General features: G+C 40.8%; 1 protein-coding gene across 8 annotated transcripts in view; it reads right to left on the reverse strand.

Moving 5' to 3' along the window:
• LOC135934018 (pseudouridylate synthase RPUSD2-like) overlaps positions 1-20,225 on the reverse strand; it is a 179,111-nt gene that overhangs the window by 92,453 nt on the left and 66,433 nt on the right. For 4 of the 8 annotated variants that reach the window (XM_065475510.1, XM_065475509.1, XM_065475514.1 and 1 more), the window contains one exon: positions 2,298-2,369. The exons of the other annotated variants lie outside the window; for them this stretch is intronic. In XM_065475510.1, coding sequence (XP_065331582.1) covers positions 2,298-2,369 — 72 coding nt within the window. The remainder of the gene's footprint in view (positions 1-2,297; positions 2,370-20,225) is intronic. 8 annotated transcript variants of the gene reach the window in all.

Consider the following 20,225-nt stretch of genomic DNA (forward strand, 5'->3'; position numbering starts at 1 on the left):
TCGCGTAAATTAGCGCATCCCGTTATGTGCAGTAAGCAAAATGACATATTAATCTGGATGCACCTGCCTGCAGCGTGATATTAATAATAAGCCAGCGGAGGCTCGACGCCGAAAGCACGGGTGTGTTGTGTGCCGAGCACTATTTCGTTCGCGCTCAGCAGAGAGCTCGAGTATAATAGCGCATAAATTTGAAAAGTTTTATCTCTTGAATATTTCAGGCAGGCCTGCGGAGCAAGCGCGGCTGCAAGTTTGTTTACAAGAAAGCACCAGTCTGCTGGCAATTTTTCCGCCAGATAAAAAGCACACGCTGTACATGCATCTTCCGCTGCATTATTATGATTATCGCATTTTGTGGGTACAACACACTGTGTCATGTTCTTTTGCAGTCTTCCCAACTGAATACTTCCTGCGTTTTGAAATTCTGCCCGTTGAAACGAACAAAAAAGTTCAGAATGTACATAAAGAAGGTCCTGTTTGACATCGTGAAAGAGCTCTTTGATCATGAACAAAAATGGCAGTCATTAGCCACATTATCGTATGAAAAATTTTGAATTTGTCCTGGGGGTAAAAATGCGCAACAACCAAACTCAATATCCTTTGTTGCAAGAAAAGGGAAACAATCAGTGCACCAGTGAAAATTCGAGTGTTTGTTTAAGCGATGCGCAATTTCACCGCCACCAGGACGAGTAAAAAAGAACTCTAGCAATAGCAACCACATATTTGCATTACGTACATCTGTGAAAATTTCACTGTTTTGCTCCAAACCACGACATAAAATTGGAGCAAACTCGTGACTTTCTGCTATATGAGGCTTGCTGGTTGGCAAACAAACCATTTTTCGAGGCAATTGTTCTCCAAATTTCTTGCTACGTGTCACCAAATTGAATTTTAAATTCCTCTGCAGCAGCTTTTTAAATTTACACTGGGGCCACCAGCGCCGCCGGCAGCATTTCTCATGGCAATTAATTCCCCTTAATATGTTTGCCTGCTTCCGATGTAATTTGCATGAGCTCGTTGTTTGCTCGAGAAATGGCTGCTCAGCCTGCTGAATGTACATAATTAGGAGCGGGCTGACTTTTGCTCCAGATTTATCTCCGCGCTCTGGATTCAGTTTGAGCTGATTCTTTATCCGCAGTTTATTTTGGTTGCTTGGTTCCCAAAATAATATGATAGAAAATTTGTAATTCAAGTTGTTAAAGTCTTAAATTATTTGGATTATTTTCAACATTTTTTTAAATATGGAGACCATGTGTTACAAAAATCTTTAGCTCCACAAAAATTATTTTAATTTAATGTTTTAGAAACACAGACCTCTGACGAATTTACTCCAAAAGTTATGAGGAGCAGGGCGCAATTAATTTTCAGCAATTAAAATTTTACGACCTGTTTATAAAGTTATAAAAGAGGGAACTTGCTTGGAAGATTGCGCAGGTTTGTGTGTGGCGCAAGACTTATTTGTGGGTGCGAGCGTCGTTGTTTGCATATAATTACAGGGTCGGACCGCTCGCTCTCGTCTCCGCTTTGGCTGGTTGGCTTGCGTGCGGTGGTCCAACCCTTCTTGATTACGATGTCGCCGTGATAGCGGGACGACTAATGCAGGTGTAAGCAGCAGGTAATTTGGCAATAAATTACGCGCTGCGTGACAGCACCAGCCGAAAACAACGCGCTAATCCATTTCGCCACTGGCTAATGGACATGGCTCGCGTTTCTTCTCGCGGGATGAATCCAACATTCACGGCTTGGCAAGAACATTTGCGCTGCTCCTCCCGAGAAATTTATTCACGCCAGACGCCAATGGGCACACAAATATACACATAGATAGACCACAGCGTATGTGCACATTGCTATGAGCACGTCCATTATCTTTACTAGCAGCGGATAAATCTGTTTTTCCTTTCTGAATGTTTGCTTTGCCATCGACGTCACTTCAAAAGATCTGTTCCAACTCAGCAAGCCGTTTGGTGATTTTCTTGCTCATTGAATCACGCTTTAATTGATATTTTTATTAAGGAGTGTTTCCGACGAAGAGCGCAATAAAACGAGTCGGACGAACGGGGTGCAGAACAAATTTGAGCAATCTAATTAGTTTTACTACACGCCGCCGGAGAAATCGCGGGCCGAGTTGCTTTTTTGGGTCGTAAAGCGCGGCACAAAGCGGTCGAGAGCGGCCGCGCCGCAACTTTTTAGATTAGGAAATTTCAAATTTAATTACACACCGGCGGCTGAGGGCAATTTCACAGCGTTTGCGAATCCGCCGCTCGCATTCTCCGGCAGCCGTTTTTGTTCTGTTTGCCCACCTTATTTGCAGCGGCGGGCCGAGAGCGGCAGACAAACACGCGCGCCCGCTCGTTTTTATCTCCTCCACTCACCTGAAACAAAAGAGGCATAGAATGAACTCGGCTGCAGCGAATGAAACATGAAATTTACACAGAGCCAGCGTCTGATTAAGAACGCCAGATGAAATTTTTCTCATGAACTCCGTCAAGAGGAGACGTTTTTGCCATCCTCCAGATTCATGGTCTATCCATTAGCCGGCGAAAAGTACATACATATGCGTATACTTTATGCTTTGCTATGCTGACTGGTCCAAGAGTAGCGTTGCGCATTTTAGTTTATTGTCGGGATTGATTTTGTTGTAATTTTTTCTATCAAAAGACAATAGTTTTGATTGAATACAGGAAACATGTAGACAGATTTAATTAAGATGTTTGTTTTTTCTTTCCTCAATAAATTTTTTCTTTAGTACGCTTTTAATAAAATATAAATAGTTGACAAGGAATAGATCTATTTCATGTAAATCCTCGGGCACCGACCGATGTCGTCAGTGCTTAAAAGTGCAAAATACAAACTACTGAGAGGGTATACGCACGTATATCTCTCCCGGGGCAAGAAGTGTGGGTACGATATAAAACAGCGGGTGAGTGTACACACACGTACTTTCGTGAGTACAGCCAGCCGCATTTGGTCGATATTAAAGTGGAGTGTGTATCGCACATTTCGACTGCACGAGCCGCCTGCAAAATCCATACGAAAGAAACACTCGCACAATCAGCAGCAAGCCTGCGATGGAAAGAGCACCCTCATTTCGTCCGAGTTGCGAATGTGTGAAAATAAATATAATCTCTACAGTAATCCAAGTCTCAAAGCTCGGATTAGCTTGGAATACTGTTGAATCCACGAAAGACAGACTGAACGTTGTTTTCAAATCGTGAAGAGAAAAATAAAAGACAAATGAAATACTTGATTTTGTCTTTTCCATTAAGGAGGATAATTTGGAGATTTAATTCTGATTTTCTTCCCTACGGTTAAGTTAAGACAAAATTAGGCGACCTAACAAAGAGAAACAGGGAACGGAGCCATTGGCCGCACCCGTGGGAGCTTCTGCCAATTTATGGCTCACCTGCCGACTCTCACGCGATTTCGCCAAAGCATCAGCGAAAGCGAATAAAATGCACCCACGTGCGAGTTGATTTTCGAGCTGCCAGAGGTCATCGCAACTTTTTACACCCTTTTTGTCAAAATGGTGCTGATTCCATGGACGCGAGCCTTTTTAATCTCAGCGCCCACTGCTTTTTTGACTTTTCAGCTCATGTTCCGGGCCAAGCAGAGCGACATTTTTTTTTTTTTTTTTTTTTTTTTGAAAGGGGGAAACGGCTTCAATGCTTTTAATCAGGCCTTTTGATGCCGCTTTTTAACTCCGACAGTGCCTGCAGAGGTTTTCAATCTAATTTATTTCCTGGCATACATTGTTGTTTGTTGTATTAAATAGTGGAGTGGCGTGTATTGACAGAAGGGAGATGCTTCAAATGAAACAGCAATCAAGAGAACTTTTTAAAAGCCGAATTATCGTATTCGCTAAAATGTGAGAAATGTGAGAATAAACAAACATGTAATGTTCACCTCATTTGTATTTTGAATTCTTCATCAGTTCATTTTTATACAAGGTCGAGAGGAATAAACAATTAATTATCAATTATCAATTTAAATTTTCCACTAACGATGATTGTAAAATTTTAGGGGAAATTTTTTAATTATATCTGCTCCGTTGACTTTCTAGACTATAACGAGCAAGCTCTTCTTTGGAACATAATATTGCACAACCCTTTGGGTACAATTATGACCCTTTAAAACGCTGTTGTAATTTTCCATGAGACGGTCTCTTAAACCCTAACTCCTGAGTACTGGAATTCTTGCAAAATTCTTAATTAGGAGTGTACTTAAACTATTATCCAAGACTGTTTCCTTATTGTCTTCTAACTACTCTGAGCGCAATAAATTTTTCAAAGAACCAACAGCCTCAAATGGAAAAAAACTTGGCATGAGGGCTTTTATAAAATGGAATTATATCACAATAAACCATGATACGAAAGCTAGAAAAGTATTTTTCATATTCTGACTCACGATTGTAGGACAAAAGTCTCTCCCGAGCCGTCGTGGAAAGAAAATTATAGGAGTTATCAATTTCATTTTGCAAAGAACAAGGAGGAACTGAGAAGGTAGAGCGTCATGCGTGCCCAGGATCAATGAGAAAAGCGGTGGCCGTTTAAACTCGCGGAATTACCAAAGAAAACTAAGGCGATCAATATCAGCAGGCACATACTAACGAAGTGGCGGCATTCTAAATAATGATTTTGCGGACGAAAGTTGGCTGCTCGCACATCTCGGCGGCTGCGAGGCAAAAGTTTCAAGAGCTCTTCACAAAGCATGTTGTGCTCTTTGAGTCACCTGATATTCTTCGCCGAATCCAGTTTCATACACTGCGCAATAAAACGCAGGAATATAGAATCCAGAGCAGCGAATAAAATTGCATTACAGGCTCTCTGGCTGACTTACAGGGTTGACGACACCATCGCTGCCGCAATAAAATACCTAGATTTTTCTTTTCGCCTCAGCATTTCATAGCTTTATCGGATAATGTGCATGAGAAATGTTCAAAGCTACAAAAAGAGTGTTTTTTTGCTTTAAAAATACATCGTTTTTTTAAGCAATCCAGGAACTTGGATTTTGGAATAAAATTCATGGAACTATCGTGAATAGCTAACATATAAATTTACGGAACGTTTTTGAAAGAAATTACCAAACTTTTTACCGACCATATTTGATCATATCAATTAGAATTCCTTTCTGTCAACCAGCAAGGTTGGAATCTAACTTCATTAGTGCCTAATAGCCGGATTAGTTTATACAGTGGCACACACGAGAAGCGTTGTTTCTTTCGTTGACCTGGTTGCACCGCATATCAAAATCATAACAGGCGACAATTACGCCTGGACAAATAGTGCGTGTTTTGAGCTGGTCGCGCGTGTTCACAAACATATATTTCAAAGTTGAAGTCGTTGATCAATTACCTTAATCTTTACGACGGCTTCTAAAAGCCTGACTGCCTCCAAGCCGACTGACTACTACGCACGATTTTTGTGATTAATCAGCGTCGTGGAAACTTGTCAAAATTCCTTCTACGAATAGGGTAGAAAAAATTGTTCTGTGTGCTCGAGCAGAGAGATTTTTGCCTCATAAGGGAAGGCGTCACATGCTTAGAGCTCATTACAGGTTGCATTGCAGCGTGGCGTATTTGGAACAAGAACAAAATCATAAATGTCCCCTGCGGAACTATCAAGCTGTGAATACAATTATGTATGCGATTTTCTGGGATAGCGCAAAAGTCAGTTTTTACGACTCTCAAAGGGCATTCAGCAATAAAAAGGCAAGTTTTTAACTTGCAATCGTTCCCCTAGAAAACCTCTTTAAAAGTAGATCTCCGGCAAAAAGCAGCCTTTTCCGCTGCTAAAACCGCTAACACATAAATTCGAAACTCTCTAACATCAAATCCTAAGTTTATTTTCAGCGCGGACTTTGAAAGCTTTGTCGTCAGCTACGATATTTGCGCAAATTTCGGCCACAAAAGCGGCGGTCGTAAAATCACGAGCAAATCGACAGCAAAGTTTGACGGAACCTTCCTCCCGCACGATCGGAGCGTGCTTGCTCGCTCGCTCTGCGAACGAAATTGGATCATATTTCATTTTAAAAGTTGCACCATTGTGTCTGGCGGGAGTGTATAAAGTACCGATGGCGTCAATATCTGCCTACATTATGCCGCGCGAGGCCTAATAGTCGCAGGCACGCGAGAGGCTGCGCGCACACCCTTTTATACTGCACACCAGAGACCTTTAAAGGAGGCACGCGGACATAAAAGTCGGCAAACAGCAAATTGACCGTTTCAAAACCGACTATGAAATATTGTCCTGAGACATGTTCCTGTTGCAATAGTGTCAAGCACGATTCTTGCATCTAAAATCCAATTTTTCTTGTGCCTGGTTATCCTGAATAATCTCTCCACAATCCTCAATAAAATAAGCACCATAATATATTTTTTTTCCTTGATTTTAAGAGTCTGTTGAACTTATTCAACAAATTTATTCAGCAAAAAATACCGAGTTTGTGAAAATACACAAACGTTTAAAGAGTTTAAGCACGATCCCTGTGAAACTGAATGGCCATTCTGACAGAACAATTAATTTTTAAGTCAAAAATCCTATTTTCAGAAAATGAAACCAATGATAATTACATTTATTTTGGAGTCAAGTCCGGTGCAGTTATTTTACACAAAATTGCCCAAGGTAAATCTATGGATCAAAACATAACAAAATTATATTTCATCCAGATCTAAAAGACTTTGTGGATAAATTCCTATTGTTATTTACTTTGATAACTAAGCTTTTCCCCTAAATATTAGTATTAAGTCTACATAATTTCGAAGCCAGTGTTTGTCTAAATGCTACGGTTTAAATAGTAGCAAAGAGATACAAACAAAACTATTTGTCGATTTCTGTATGTTAAAAATATAACGTGTTGTGAATTTTCGATCTGCGAATCTCCATTAGCAGTGCGCGCACACGCACACACATATCTCGAGAAGGCAAAAATAATGCGCGCCATTCCAACTTTTATCTGGGGAAAACACGTGGCGCCGACTCAGTATCTCGGACGATCTCGCGCCACTTTCGCTTCTAATTAATTTGTTTTGACACCGAGCAGGTCGAGTGTCACGCCAAGATGAGTTTTGCTGTCTCCTCTGCTGTGACCTTGCGACCCATCCTAGCTCCTGTCGGTGGTCGCTGTCACGTACACACGACCAACTGGAATTTCCATACGATTGTTTTACCTCGTATACAGAGCGAAATGAAATTTCTCTATATGCCGCATCATTACGTTCGATTCTTTCCATTACTTTGCGATGCAGATTGCGCAGCACGAAGCAATATTTGCAGGTGCTCTTACCGCAATAACAACCGATCTCGCGTGGAAATTGATATATTTTTCTGCAGCCATTTGCCTTCCAGGTTGGAAGCAATCCAGTTTGGCTCCGGTCACACGTATTTTTACAAATTCAATGCGGTCTGGTTCCAGCAAACGTTTTTGCTTTGCGTGGATGATAACGATTTAAATTGTGTGCTGTCACATGTTCGCATGACGAACAAATTACTTGATTGTGAGATATTTACATGTGTCAACTAAAGCTGTGTATCAGATATTGCTGGCCCGTATTAAGGTGTTTGGACATGTGTTTCGAAATAATAACAGGTAGCCAAAAAAATAGCTAATTAGCAGATTCCAACTTGAAAAAATTATCTAATGAAAGAAATGGAATGACCTAATTCCATAAATAATGTAAAAATGAAATATTCTACATTCTGGACCGGTGGCTTAAGATAAGAGTTGAAAGGAAGTGATGGTGAGTGGTTGTATTCATAGAGTCCGTGGTTTGTTTAATTTTGTATTGCACTCAGCAAGTGACAGCGAGTGCATAAAATCGTTTTCAACGGCCGATAAAGCAAATCCCTCTGCAGATTGCTTCAGTGCTGATTTTCTTTAGCAGATAGAGTACTAATACCATTATAATGAGGCTTTAAAGATTGAAACTGCTGCTATTTGTAGTGCGAGAACGTGCGATGCAAGGTAATTTTTCCCTTTAGAAGCCTCTCCGGTGTTATAACTTTATGGGAAAGGTCTTACATTTAGTTTAGAGCTTCAATTCAAATTTTATTTCTCTTTGAGTGGTACAATTTAATTGATGGATCGCATAATAAAGCGAAAAAAGGAATGTTGTTCTATAGATGAGAGAGAGAGAGAGAGAGAGAGAGAGAGAGAGAGCTCCTTTTCAAATTAAAATCCTATTCATTTCCCTACGCAGGGCATTGAAAAGATATTTTTCCTGCGCACGAGTGCGGATGACGTCAACTGCAGTGGAATGATGCTTGAGCTGTGTTTCCTTCTATGGTATTTTCATTTCAACCATGGCGCGAATTGCACGGATCCTGCGAATTGTGGCTTGCGACCGCCCGCCTGCCGTTTTGTGCAAATACGTTCATACATACATTTGTACGTGTGCGGTTTTGCTACTCATGTCTCTCGTATGTGCATCAGCGTACGTATATTTCATGCGAACATACGCGGCACGTGAGTACCTACATACATCCTGAAGCAGCGGCAGGCCCGTGTTTTTCCCGGAGCTCTTGAGAGAGTTATCTCCAACTAAATTGTATTCTTTCTTGTTCCAACGGCTGTAATAGCGAATCTACATATTTTATGCTTCGTGCACCACAATCCGCTTTAAGTCGAAGTGACTTAGACAATGGTGGCGCCACGCAGAGGAGGAAATGGTATAGCCGCTACTGACAAAGTCGATTTGCTGAATTCCCACTGGGCGTTTTGCGTTCAGACCTTTTTGCCTTCTCGCGCCCTATAGATAATGCAGCCCTGTTGCGGAACAGCCCTTTTGCGAAACTATTACACTTGCCCGGATCTTACGTCGCGGAACAGACACAGTGAATTCATTGCAGCTGTGACCAATCTGCTGAATTAGAATAAGACGTGATTGCTTTCAATTGGTGTGACAAGTGCTACCCCGTTTAACGAAATTAGTTATGTTACACGGTTATAATAATTAAGCTTTGATTAAAAATATTGCGTCGAGTCCTTACTCGTGGAAAGCTCGTTTATAAACACAATACTTTCACAAATCACAGGTTTTCTTAATCCTGATTACTGGTTTTTTTGGGTAAGTTACAGCTTTTTTACCAATATGAAATAGCTTTTTTAATTAGTTGTGTCAGAATTACACCTCAATTTCAATTTGAAACCTTAGATCAGGCCCAATTTTGAAAATTAACCTTAACTATATTGATGCCAGCCAAGGCAAAAAGGCAGCATATGATTACGAGTCCGATTTTGCGGTGGGTTGCTCCACCCAATGGAATACAATTAAATCAAAAGCTACTCATTTAGCACTTGGCTACATGCGCACCAAAAAAACGAAAGTTACTTTAGAAACATTGTATACTAACATCTCGCAAGGAGTAGCTCAATTAATTATTTCAAAGACAGGTTGAACCAGCACGGGAAAATCTATCGTTTGATGGGCATTGGTGCTAACGAATGTTGGTTGAACTTTAATGTGGTCTTATGCAAGTGCCGTTTTTTCGGTATTTCTGTCTGAGTCGGCAGCGAGCACCTGCGTCTTTCTTGGGTTAAGTTTTAAACCATGCTGCTCACAATAAGACCACGCAACGACATCCCCACTAAATAGTGTTTATATTTGACATAGCAGTTTGTGCGGCCTGCCCAGTTGTGGAATTCGAGCTTAGTTGTAAATATTAGGCATACAATAATAAAATTTTGGTTGGATTTTGCCATCATCTGATGGAAAGCCGAAACTTCAAATACCTTGTTGAATTGATGAAAAATTTGCCTCAAATTTGAAAAAGAGAAGCACACAAAAACGAGTAAAAAATGAGGGCCTTTTATAGCTCCACACGTTCAACACATTTCATACAGTTTAAACATTAGCCAATATGCTCTGGTAAAGCCATAGTTTACATTTCTGGACATGCATCACATTGTATTTGCACATAAAAAGAATCTGCAAATAACACAGTCTGTATCAACATTTCGATTTTTTTCGCTTTTCCAGCACAAGAGCATATTTGCTAATCACTTGACTCTTCTGATTCAGCCACGGTAGACTGTCTCTTGTTGGCTCACCAGTGCGAATGAATAATAAATAAACGATTTGTGCTGCCTCAATCAGGCCAGGTTGGAGCCGCAACGTGGCCAATCAATTCGGTGTCGCCTGATCGGCGCTGCCGCTGTTTTATTCATTCTTTCTTTCCTGCTTGCTTGCTTGCTTGCATACGTTAAGAGACCCGCGCGTGTGTTATATAATTTGTCTCGCAATCGGAATAAGTTCTCCGCGTGTACCCATTTCTCTGTCGCGCGAGTGAGTTATTGCAGCGAGGTAGCGACGGAAACTGTTGCATGCGCGCTAACAAACTGAAGAAAACAGTCTGGAGACTGGGTGTCGCCTTTGTAAATGGGAAATTTCTCCTTCTATAGCTTAGCCACTGAGTGAGGCAGACTCACAGGATTTTCAATAATTAACGTCGCTCGCTTTTCATCACATTTGCAAATAATGACTCTTCTTGCAAAGTCTGACTTACGAGATTTTTTCACTCATGTTAATTGAGGCATATCGATACTTTCTTTGCTTTACAACAGATTCAAAGTGCGTTCATAAAAGTGAGCACTCAGGCGTGCACATTAAAATCACAAACCAGAATAAATAAAATTGGGCAAACTGCGCTGATTTCTTTCTTGCTCTGCGAGAGGATATAGCATTGCTCTCGGCGTACAAGAAGAGCGAGTTCAAAGCTGCTGCAGGCGCGTCTTTTAAAAGCACCGTTCCCGACAAAATGTGCAAACACACCGAGCGCCGAAAATTTCTGCAAGCTTTCACTGCTGCCTGAGAGGAGCTTTCGGTGAGCTGCTGCTTTATTGATTTAAGCCCACGACTTTTACTCCAATAAGTAGTGTGTCAATAGAAGATTTGCTTTTTCGGCTTAGCATTTTGCCTTCAGGGTTTAGTCTTGCGTGAAATACCACGACACCGGGTAAACTCAGCCTTTGCAACCACCAGACGATTTTTATGTTGGCCACCATGTCGGCGAAAATGGCAAAAAGAAATGAGTCTAAAAAATTGAGTGCCTTTCCAATATAAGTCATTGGACCTGCCTATGCTGCCTGATGGCCTGGACCAAATCCAAGTTAGCGGGAAATCCAGCTATTTTCAGCCACGCGATTTATTGGAAAACATTTATTCGACTTTGTCCCGGTGAATTTATTTTCGGTTCTATCAAGTCATCTCTCTGGGCACGATAGAGATTTATAGAGACGGGCCCATGAAAAATTCATAACATCAGAAGTATGCATTTCCTCCTTCAAAATGAGCCTTATTATACATAATGTAAAATGGTTGAAGAAATTGCTTTTCCGGGCTTAGATCAGCATTTCATTACAGCGAGTTGCTTGAGGAATTGAAGCATTAAAATATACAAAGTTGAATCTCATCAGCAATTCATGAGAACTGCGACAGAAAAAAGATTTCAAGATAGAGATGAAATGGAAGAATGTTAAATAAATAAAATCAAGTATTATGACCGTAATTCTAGAATAATGCTTGTCTCTCCGTGAATAATGAGCCGAGAACTTAAATTTACTCAATAACAATTCAAAGGTGAGAGGATACACAAACTTAGTTTTTTCACAGCATAAAAATCGATTAAATCCGTGAGTCAATAAGGCAAAAGTTTAGCTCGATTGAAAAAGCATCTGCAAACAACGTGGCCTTTTTATTTCCCGCACAGCACTACTGACCAGCCAGAAAAAAAGGAAGGAAAAAGGAAAATGAGAGAACTACCCCAAGAGAGCTTGATCCAAAAAAAAAGTTTGCGAGAGTAGAAGCAAACAGGCGCGTGTGTGTATACAGTCTATACACGGTGCACATTGTGGAATATATCCGCTCTCATGATTAATTAATTCCACACGCGCGGACGCTCGGGCGTGGCGCATTTTTGCATTAGCCGAACGTACCGGCAGACCCGTCAGTCGGCCAATAGCAACTCGCATGTGATGTGAGTTTCATTATCTTCAGTGCAGCAAACAACATTCACACAGCTGATAAACACGCTTGCTCAAGAGATAATAGATTTATGCAAATAGGCATGCAATGCGGATGCACCGCTCTTTTCTTCCATTTGTAAAAGCAATTTGTGCGCGTTCTGCAAAAACACACATCACCGGCTGATGTATGCTTATGTTGGAATATTGTGGCTGTCCGCCTAGCTATTTTCAAAATGATTTAATGCACTGCTGAGTGGCAATTAGTCTGCTGTCGTTTTGTCAGGTGACAACGTGATGGCGTTCTCGCCAACGGTTTATTGCAGCCAAAATGTGACTGTGGTGCTCAGGCATTGTCCGGTGAAATAACGGGGGTCCTTGGTTTATTTTCGGCAGCACCTGCTATATATACCGCATTTTTATGATGAAATTTTCGAATTTGATTCCCTCTGCCACCAAAGAGAAACAAAAATGGTTGGATCGGTTATCGGGTATTTTGAACATGAATTAAATCCTTGTTCATTGCCCCTGGCATGAAACGAGTCGTAATTTTAATGAGCCTGAGCTTATTTCACTGTGGCGTGGCGTTCAATTCACAATCATTCAATTTCATTATTTAGGATTTTGATCGTTATTTTACGGTCTCTGTGCATGACAGCCAGCAGCATATTTTACGAATTATGTATGATAAAAAATATATTATGGTTTAAAACTGACTGATTCGAATATTTATTTTAAATCCGGATTTATTCCCAACTATAAAAAAATTTATTAAATGCTAAAAATATCGTGAAAAATGACTGGGTGGATCCATAATATTGATACAAACGACTGAGAACAACGATTTACAACCGTAAATAGTTAACATTGTGGCCGAAGCTAATTTTTAAATGTCCATTGTCCAATAATAAAAAAGCTCCCAAAAATAAATTCAATTTCATTTTAAAGCATCACTCTCATTCCATTCTAAATGCTAAATTCTCAGATAGCCGTTGCTAATAACACTGAATTCATTTTATTTACGAATTTGGTACAATTCTCGATGATAACGCAGAGAGTAGAGTTCCCCTTTCATTTTTCTCAGTTGAAATGTATTTTTTAAAAAATGTAACGAAGCCGCAAAATGATAAGTGGTAAATCGATTGCTCTTGTTATGAATACCAATTGCGGCAATGTCGATCTATCGCGCGCTGAGAGAGGTCGCGCGCGTTGAAGGGCACTCATCGAAGCGTTTAGCAATCAGCGCTTTGACAGTGCGAATAGAGCACGATGGAATGCACGGTGGTGATTTTTAAAAATAAGCACGCACCAGGCGTTTAATTACGCTACGGTTGGCTGTATTTTTGCACGCTCAGTTAAAAAGCAGCGAGTGGCCCGACCGTGATGGCATTGATTTTGCAATTAGAGCTCCCGCGCATTGGGCACAGATACAAATGAATCAACAATGGTTCCGCATGCGAAAATTATCATCAACAGCACACGACAAAAGAGTAAACAAAACGACAGAGGTGCGTTTGCGATAGGGACGTGAAAAATGGCTTTGTGTAATTGAAAATTTAAAGAGATAACAGTGTTAGAGGGAGTAATCAGGCTGCATGAATATCAATTATACTCATCAAAAGAGCACTCTCTGTATGCAAATATGCATATTACACTCACATTATGACGTGTCAGTAACACATTTTAGTAGACAGCACGAAAATTTTGTTCATTTTCATATTTGAACAGTGAATTTGTGTACAGCCGTTTCATTTAAAGAAAAGAAAACCTAAGATAATTTTGTTCATTTAATATGTAAAAAATCCAAAATCAATTAGGATTGCAACCAGCAGCTACAAATTAAGCAGCATGTTTATTTTTTTCTGGAAAATTAACAACGACTAATAGAGGCCCTCTGAAGTGCACGATCATCACCATTTTTAATTCTAAGTTTATTGGCAAGAACGCCTACATTTTGTTCAAATAACTCTTGCTGTCCCTTTCTACGTCCTAGCAACTAGTTGCAATATCCATAGAAAATTGCGACAGTCGTACACTTCAGGGGCCCTTAAATTCAAAACATCATATATATAATGCAATATTGCTTTAGCTTCCATTGGTATATTCAACGGAAAAATATACGAATTTCCCCATTTTCTCTCATTAATTAAAATTGTGGAAGGAAAGAAGTGATAAATAGAAATATACAGCGTAAAACACTGACATAAAATTCTTTGAATGGGAAAAATGATTAAATTACATGAATTGATGGCCTTTGCTACGATTGCGATCTGTGGTGTGTTTTTTCATATCCCCAGAGGAGAGGACAGAGGCTGTTTTTCGGGCAGATAATGAAATGATGCAGTTGAAATCAGATAGGGGATTTATGATGGATCCCGTGCCAGCAACGTAATAATGTTTACCCGTGACTCTTTTATTCATGCAAACTTTTTTATTCCCTTTCGGAGAGGCCTCGCTATGGCTGCTGCAGTGATATTATCAAATAATATGGTCGGCAGCGGTGTGTGTGTTTCAAAACATGTGCATCAGCAGGAGAGGTCTTTTTATCTCGGAGCAGATGAACTCGCTAACTGGCTCTCCATCACATTAAACATGTCTCTCATTCCTGCTCAGCGCGAATAAAGCACGGTGCCAGCGTTGTTAGCGGCTTGGAAAGAAGCAAAAACTTGATGCTCGCGCTTTTACGATTGTTTTGAAAATAAACTGGCACCTGTATCAGGTTTATTGGCCGAGCAGTGCCAGATCTCATGGATATTTGCAGGCGTGCTCCAACTCTAATGCAATGCATTAGGATAATCAATGTCATTCAGATAGAAAGGCCTATAATGGGATGCGTGTTCGGTGTTTAAGTGGCTTAAATTCGAGCATTTTGCATATCTATAATAGCTAGCACTCCACTCTGCAGCATTTTCAAGAGTTGCGATTTTAGATAAACAACTTTTGTGTTAGGTATTACTGTAATCTAGAAATAAATGTCGGATGCAAATAATTCAGCACTCGTGGATAATTCTTTTTAATCTCCTGACGTTTTGAGATAATATGCATTGTTGAGTGGATCGAGCAAGTAGCCACAAATAGCTCCAACACTAATGACTCTACATAATGGCTCTAATATCTGATTATAAGCGTAGAACCAATTAGTGTGTCAAAATCATTAATAAAGGACTATTATGTGGGTGGGGAAATGACTGCCGTATTGATTGGCTTTCCTGCAGTTGCAAAGTTGTGGCAATGAGAAAAACGACGCAAATCGGATTTGGTCGCTTTTTCTTTTCAATAAACAGCGTCGTACGTATCGGAAAAACAGTGGCTCTGTTGGCACGAGCGGCAGATATATTCGGTTTTCCACGGGCGCCGTGTGAGAAATGGCGTGCACCCTGCCAAGCCATTTAGCCAAATTGAACTGTGGGAGCAAAAGTCGGCGTGCGTCGGGCTGGGACGCTCGATGCTTGCTGTGTGTATGTTCCTTTCAAAAATACGGCTAGATTGATTTGACCATCGTATCGCTTCCCACTGCCATCATTATTAAGGCCGGGAATTTTGTAACACACTCTTGGCACGCACACGCACCAAAACACCACCGCACAAGGATGAGGTAAATCTTTTCTTGTTTCTCAAAATTCACCTCTAGTGTTCCCTTTTTTTTGTAAACACAAACACTCATAATTACGGATCAATATGTTTTTTCTTTAAATATATGTTACTGTCCATAGTTTTCCTCTTATAATGATTCAAAAACTGGCTACAAAATTAGTTTTAAATGTCAAATGTATTTTTCAAATTGAAATTTCTAGCTAATTTAATGTGGGGAGGTGTGATGCAACTCGACGGTCAGTAAAAAACATAATTTTGTAACTTATTCTGAAGGCGGTTGGTTATTGATTGACGGACCAGAAAACAATTCCGAAGCCCCTCTAAAATCTGTCGCAAACAAACATACTTTGGTGTAGGTATCTTTTTACAGAAGAAAAAGGACCTGTCAAGCTTTCCTGGATTTAATAAACTTTCCCCTCACCGCTGCCGACAGTTTCACTTGATTCACTTCCTCTCAGTAATTTGAAACAACTTTCCCTTTTTTCATTTCACCGCGGCATTATTGAGACGTTGCAAATAACACGGGCTGTAGATTTCTTTTGCTATATTTGCCGACCGCCCCTGACGACTGGCCTCTGTTTGGTTAGATTCCCTTGCCAGGTCCGTTGTTGCATGACTGTTTGTTTGCATTGTTTCGGTTGCGAGCCCAGAGTGGTGGAGCCAGAGAAAAATTCACAGCCACCTGCAAGCCAAAAGGGCAGAGGTCACGAGAGCCTTCGTCCGCCGCGTGTTTCAGATTCAATTATGCACAGACGAGAGCGCACGGTTTTTGCTCCACTGGGCGAGTACTGCCAATCCGATTCGACGGGTGCGCATGAATGGGGTAGTTCAGGCTCAAGCGGGACCCGCAGCGTCAGATGTGATGGTTTAATATAATATTTGATATATTTCTTCTTTTCATGTGGTCGGCTCCTTGAATTTATACATTTTTCCAGCTTGCTTTCATGGATATGTTAGATAAGCTACAGTGTAACTTATTGTTAGATGTTAAATTTTATTTCAGTCTATTTTATTTAGCAAATATTTGTACAAAATAAAATAAAAAAATATAGAAAGTGTTGTTCATTCCATGATTAAGAAATTTCCATTGTTTTAATTTATATTCAACGTTAATTTGGAAAGAAAATGATTAATATCTATGTTATTTCCTACATTTTGTGTTTTACCAGTCTCAGGAAGAGTTAGGGTGATTGAGAACTAAAGAATGTGCGAGTTGTTTGCTATCAGGGGGTGGCCATCTCAAAAGAGAAAAATCGGTAAAAATATTGCAACAAGAGTTTCAAAATTTAAAATTTAAGTTTTTAAATTAAATCCAAAAAAGTTGTTAAACAATCTAAGACAGAAAGACCGGCGAACTTGTAAAAATGAAATGATTAAAAGTGAACGCAGTAAAAGGAACAAAAGAGAAAAGGTAATTTATCTATCATTGAAGAAAGAAACAATTAATTCCGGAAAATAACTTTTACATTACTCTCAGGTAAATTTACTTTTGATGTAACATCCATTTTACGCCAAGATTGAAGAATCTCAAACAGCATGCTATGCTATCACGCATCCCAGCAGGTGGTGAGCCCATTGCTCATGGTCGCTTAATTTAATTGCCTGGAGGAAGAGCTCAAACTCGCATTTTCTCATGCACTCGGGCAGTTTTGCGAGTGAGGCAATGAAGTGTAAAGGATGCATGCAGCGTATAACATTATCCGCCGGCCAGCCAACTAACCGGCCACCCACCCACGAGGGCTGCACACTCGGGGGAGTTTCGTGCGGTAGCGGAAAGGGTTGGAGGTCGGCAGTGTGGTGAAACGATATAGCCAGCACCCTTTTGAAATAAGCCGGCGCACACCGACGAGGCCATATTTTTAACATTACGTCCTCCGGCCAGATGATGCCGGCCGGCTGGGCGGGCGGGCGTTTTTTTCCTTTCTGCGCCGCCACCGCATGCAAACCAGCACCTGGCTCCGTTTCGAGATGCTCGCAGCTAAATGCCGGATTGACAGCTGCGTAGGACGAGAATGGAAGATCACAGACCGAACGGCGCACAGCGGTTTGCCTCTGCGGCGTGACGTACGCGACCGGCGGTCTCGTGACCAAAGATTAGATTAGGACGTTGGTCAGACTCGAAGTGGGGTAGAGAATGAAAGAGCAATGACAGCAGATTTGCCGGAAAATTAATTTTGCCTTGAAAGTGCATGTGGAATGATGCGAATACGTTTAAGCTCTTGATGGAGTGAGGCTCAAAAGAGTTGATTAAATTAAAAAAAGGTGGTGGGAATCTTTATAACAGGACCAAACCATATTTTGTTTCAGCCAAAAAATATCCATGCCTAGGGCTCTGATTGTTCAATGACAGATTATTTTTCTGTGCTTCCAGCCAGCATAGGACCATCAATTAAACATGGACCATGCAATTTAAACTGTTTTCAGCCCTTTTATATTCAAACCCGTATTCGAGCCTGGATACGACAAACATAGTGCATTATAAAATGTCTGAAACTAACTATTTTCCTCCGAAAAAGTCAAAAGGTACTCGATTATTTTGACAAATAAAATAAATCCATTCCAAAATATTATCTAAGAAAGTAAGGGACTAAAAATATGTTTTTAGCAAATTAATGATTTTTTTATTTCGAGCATTTAAAAAATAGCCCACAAAAGTTAAAAAAAACGTGAAATTTATTTTCCATCTTGCTTGTTGTAGGACTTCACTGATTGGAAAATTGGCGATGAAATCACGCGGCAGACTTTTTTGTCACATCCACACGAATAAAGGACTAGCAGGCAAATAGCAGAGGCAGCTGCTATGCCAAATCTCGAAAATTTGCCCTGGCGACCCGCACTCGCTCTCAGCAGGGCAATTTCGATTTACGACGATAAGCGATCGATCAGTTCAGTCGAGCGGAGGCGCCGTAAATTGCGAATTTGCATTCGGCCAGGGCAGCCGTCCAGAAAAAGAAATGAGTAAAGCGCGGCAGACATTATAAAGAAGCTCGCCAGTTTTACATGCAGTCCAATTTACGAGCATATGGCAACAAGTTGGGCGCCCGCGGCTATTAATAACGAAATTTATGCGTCTGCCGCATACTTCCTTCGATCCACGCAAAAATCCGAGCTACCTTTGCGGCTGGGCACGGATGAAATTAACGCCAAATGAGCTTAGCTCGACGACGGGGCGGTCGAAACAAAAGCAGAAATGCAATTAATATCGGATGCTTGTGGTCGGTTAGAGAGACTGAAATTAAAATATCCTCGACATCAAAGGATCTGAGCCAGCGGCTATGGGTTCGTGTATTTATTGGATTTTTGCTTCTGCTGCCTGTGCAATATCTCCACCGCGGATTTGTCGCCTGTCGTAATTTCAAGGGAGAAATAAAAATGGAAATCTGTTTGGCAAAAATATTTGATGGCCTCACGTGTGGCTCGTTCCCCAAAACAAATTATCCTGCAGTACAAATCTCGTTTCCAGGAAACAAAAGAGTTTTCAGAATTACCACCGGGAAAGTTTTTAATCTCGTTTTCAGCATGGGATGTTGTTTTTCACGATATCTTAAATAACCCGGATTTCGGGACCATAAGGGATGGAAATGATGCCTGATTGGAAATAAAGGCGGTGAAAGTTTTCTAAAGAGCACAAAATAACTTTTTTTATGCATGTGCTGCTCGGTCTTATTTTCCGGGCCGCGCCATTATGTCGCTAAAAATTGATATTGATTAAAACGCCGTCGAGTGGTGCAGAAGGCGGACGAAAGGGCATTGTGCGCGAAATTCAATTATATCAGACTTTTCAGTCGAAATTAAAAGCTTTTTCGCATCACGGGATAATGTCGAGATAAAGAGAAGCGCGAGCAGAGACACTTTTTCCTCTCTGCCAGCCCACGAATTAAAATTTAAAAATACGAGCACAGGAGGAAATACGTTTTGATCTCTGGAATAAATGGCAATGATGGAAAAAGTTCAGGACGAAAAATAACCTGGAACTAATCAATTGTGTAGTTTGACGGAATGGAAATTGTAGAGAGTGCCAACAAATCATATTCAAAATGATGAAGAAGAGTTCCTAGGGACTCAATTTATAAGGCTCTGACAAGTCGTAGAGCAAATATTTCTTCATATTTTCTAGGAAGAAGTTTCGTATATTATTGGGTTCGAAGAATGAGTTTTCCTAGAAAATTTGGCCTCTCTGGGGCTGAGCTGACAGTTGCAAAGGCTGAAATCTTGTCAGCAGCGTTCCATTTCCTCTGCGGTGCGTGGAGTGTCAAATGCACAAAAAGCATCGGTTTCAAAAGGCAATTAATTTTGATGGCCTAGAATACACACACAACACACGCCCGGTGACATGTTGTGTTGAAGATCTGGCCTGGCTGCTTGCTTTCCGTCCAAAATAGCACAATCGGACTCACATTTACGAGGCGGAGGGCTAATTGACAGGCAGCGTCAAGTGCGATTGCAAAAATGAGTCTCGTTTTGAGCGACGCGGCCCTTTATTGGAACCGACAGGCACAGTAGGACTTCTCCTGCTCGTCTTTGTACGTCTGTATTTGGCCACCTTTGCTTTCGCCGATGCAAAGGTCGACTTAGAGTTTGCTCTTTCTCTTTTCTCTTTTCTTTTGCCCTCTTATTGATTCTGCTCGTCACTCCGCCAGCCTGCGAAACTGACTACATTTTATCGACGGCGAAGCGAG

Source organism: Cloeon dipterum, chromosome 1 (genome assembly GCF_949628265.1).
Source record: "Cloeon dipterum chromosome 1, ieCloDipt1.1, whole genome shotgun sequence".
Classification (NCBI taxonomy): Eukaryota; Metazoa; Arthropoda; class Insecta; order Ephemeroptera; family Baetidae; genus Cloeon; species Cloeon dipterum.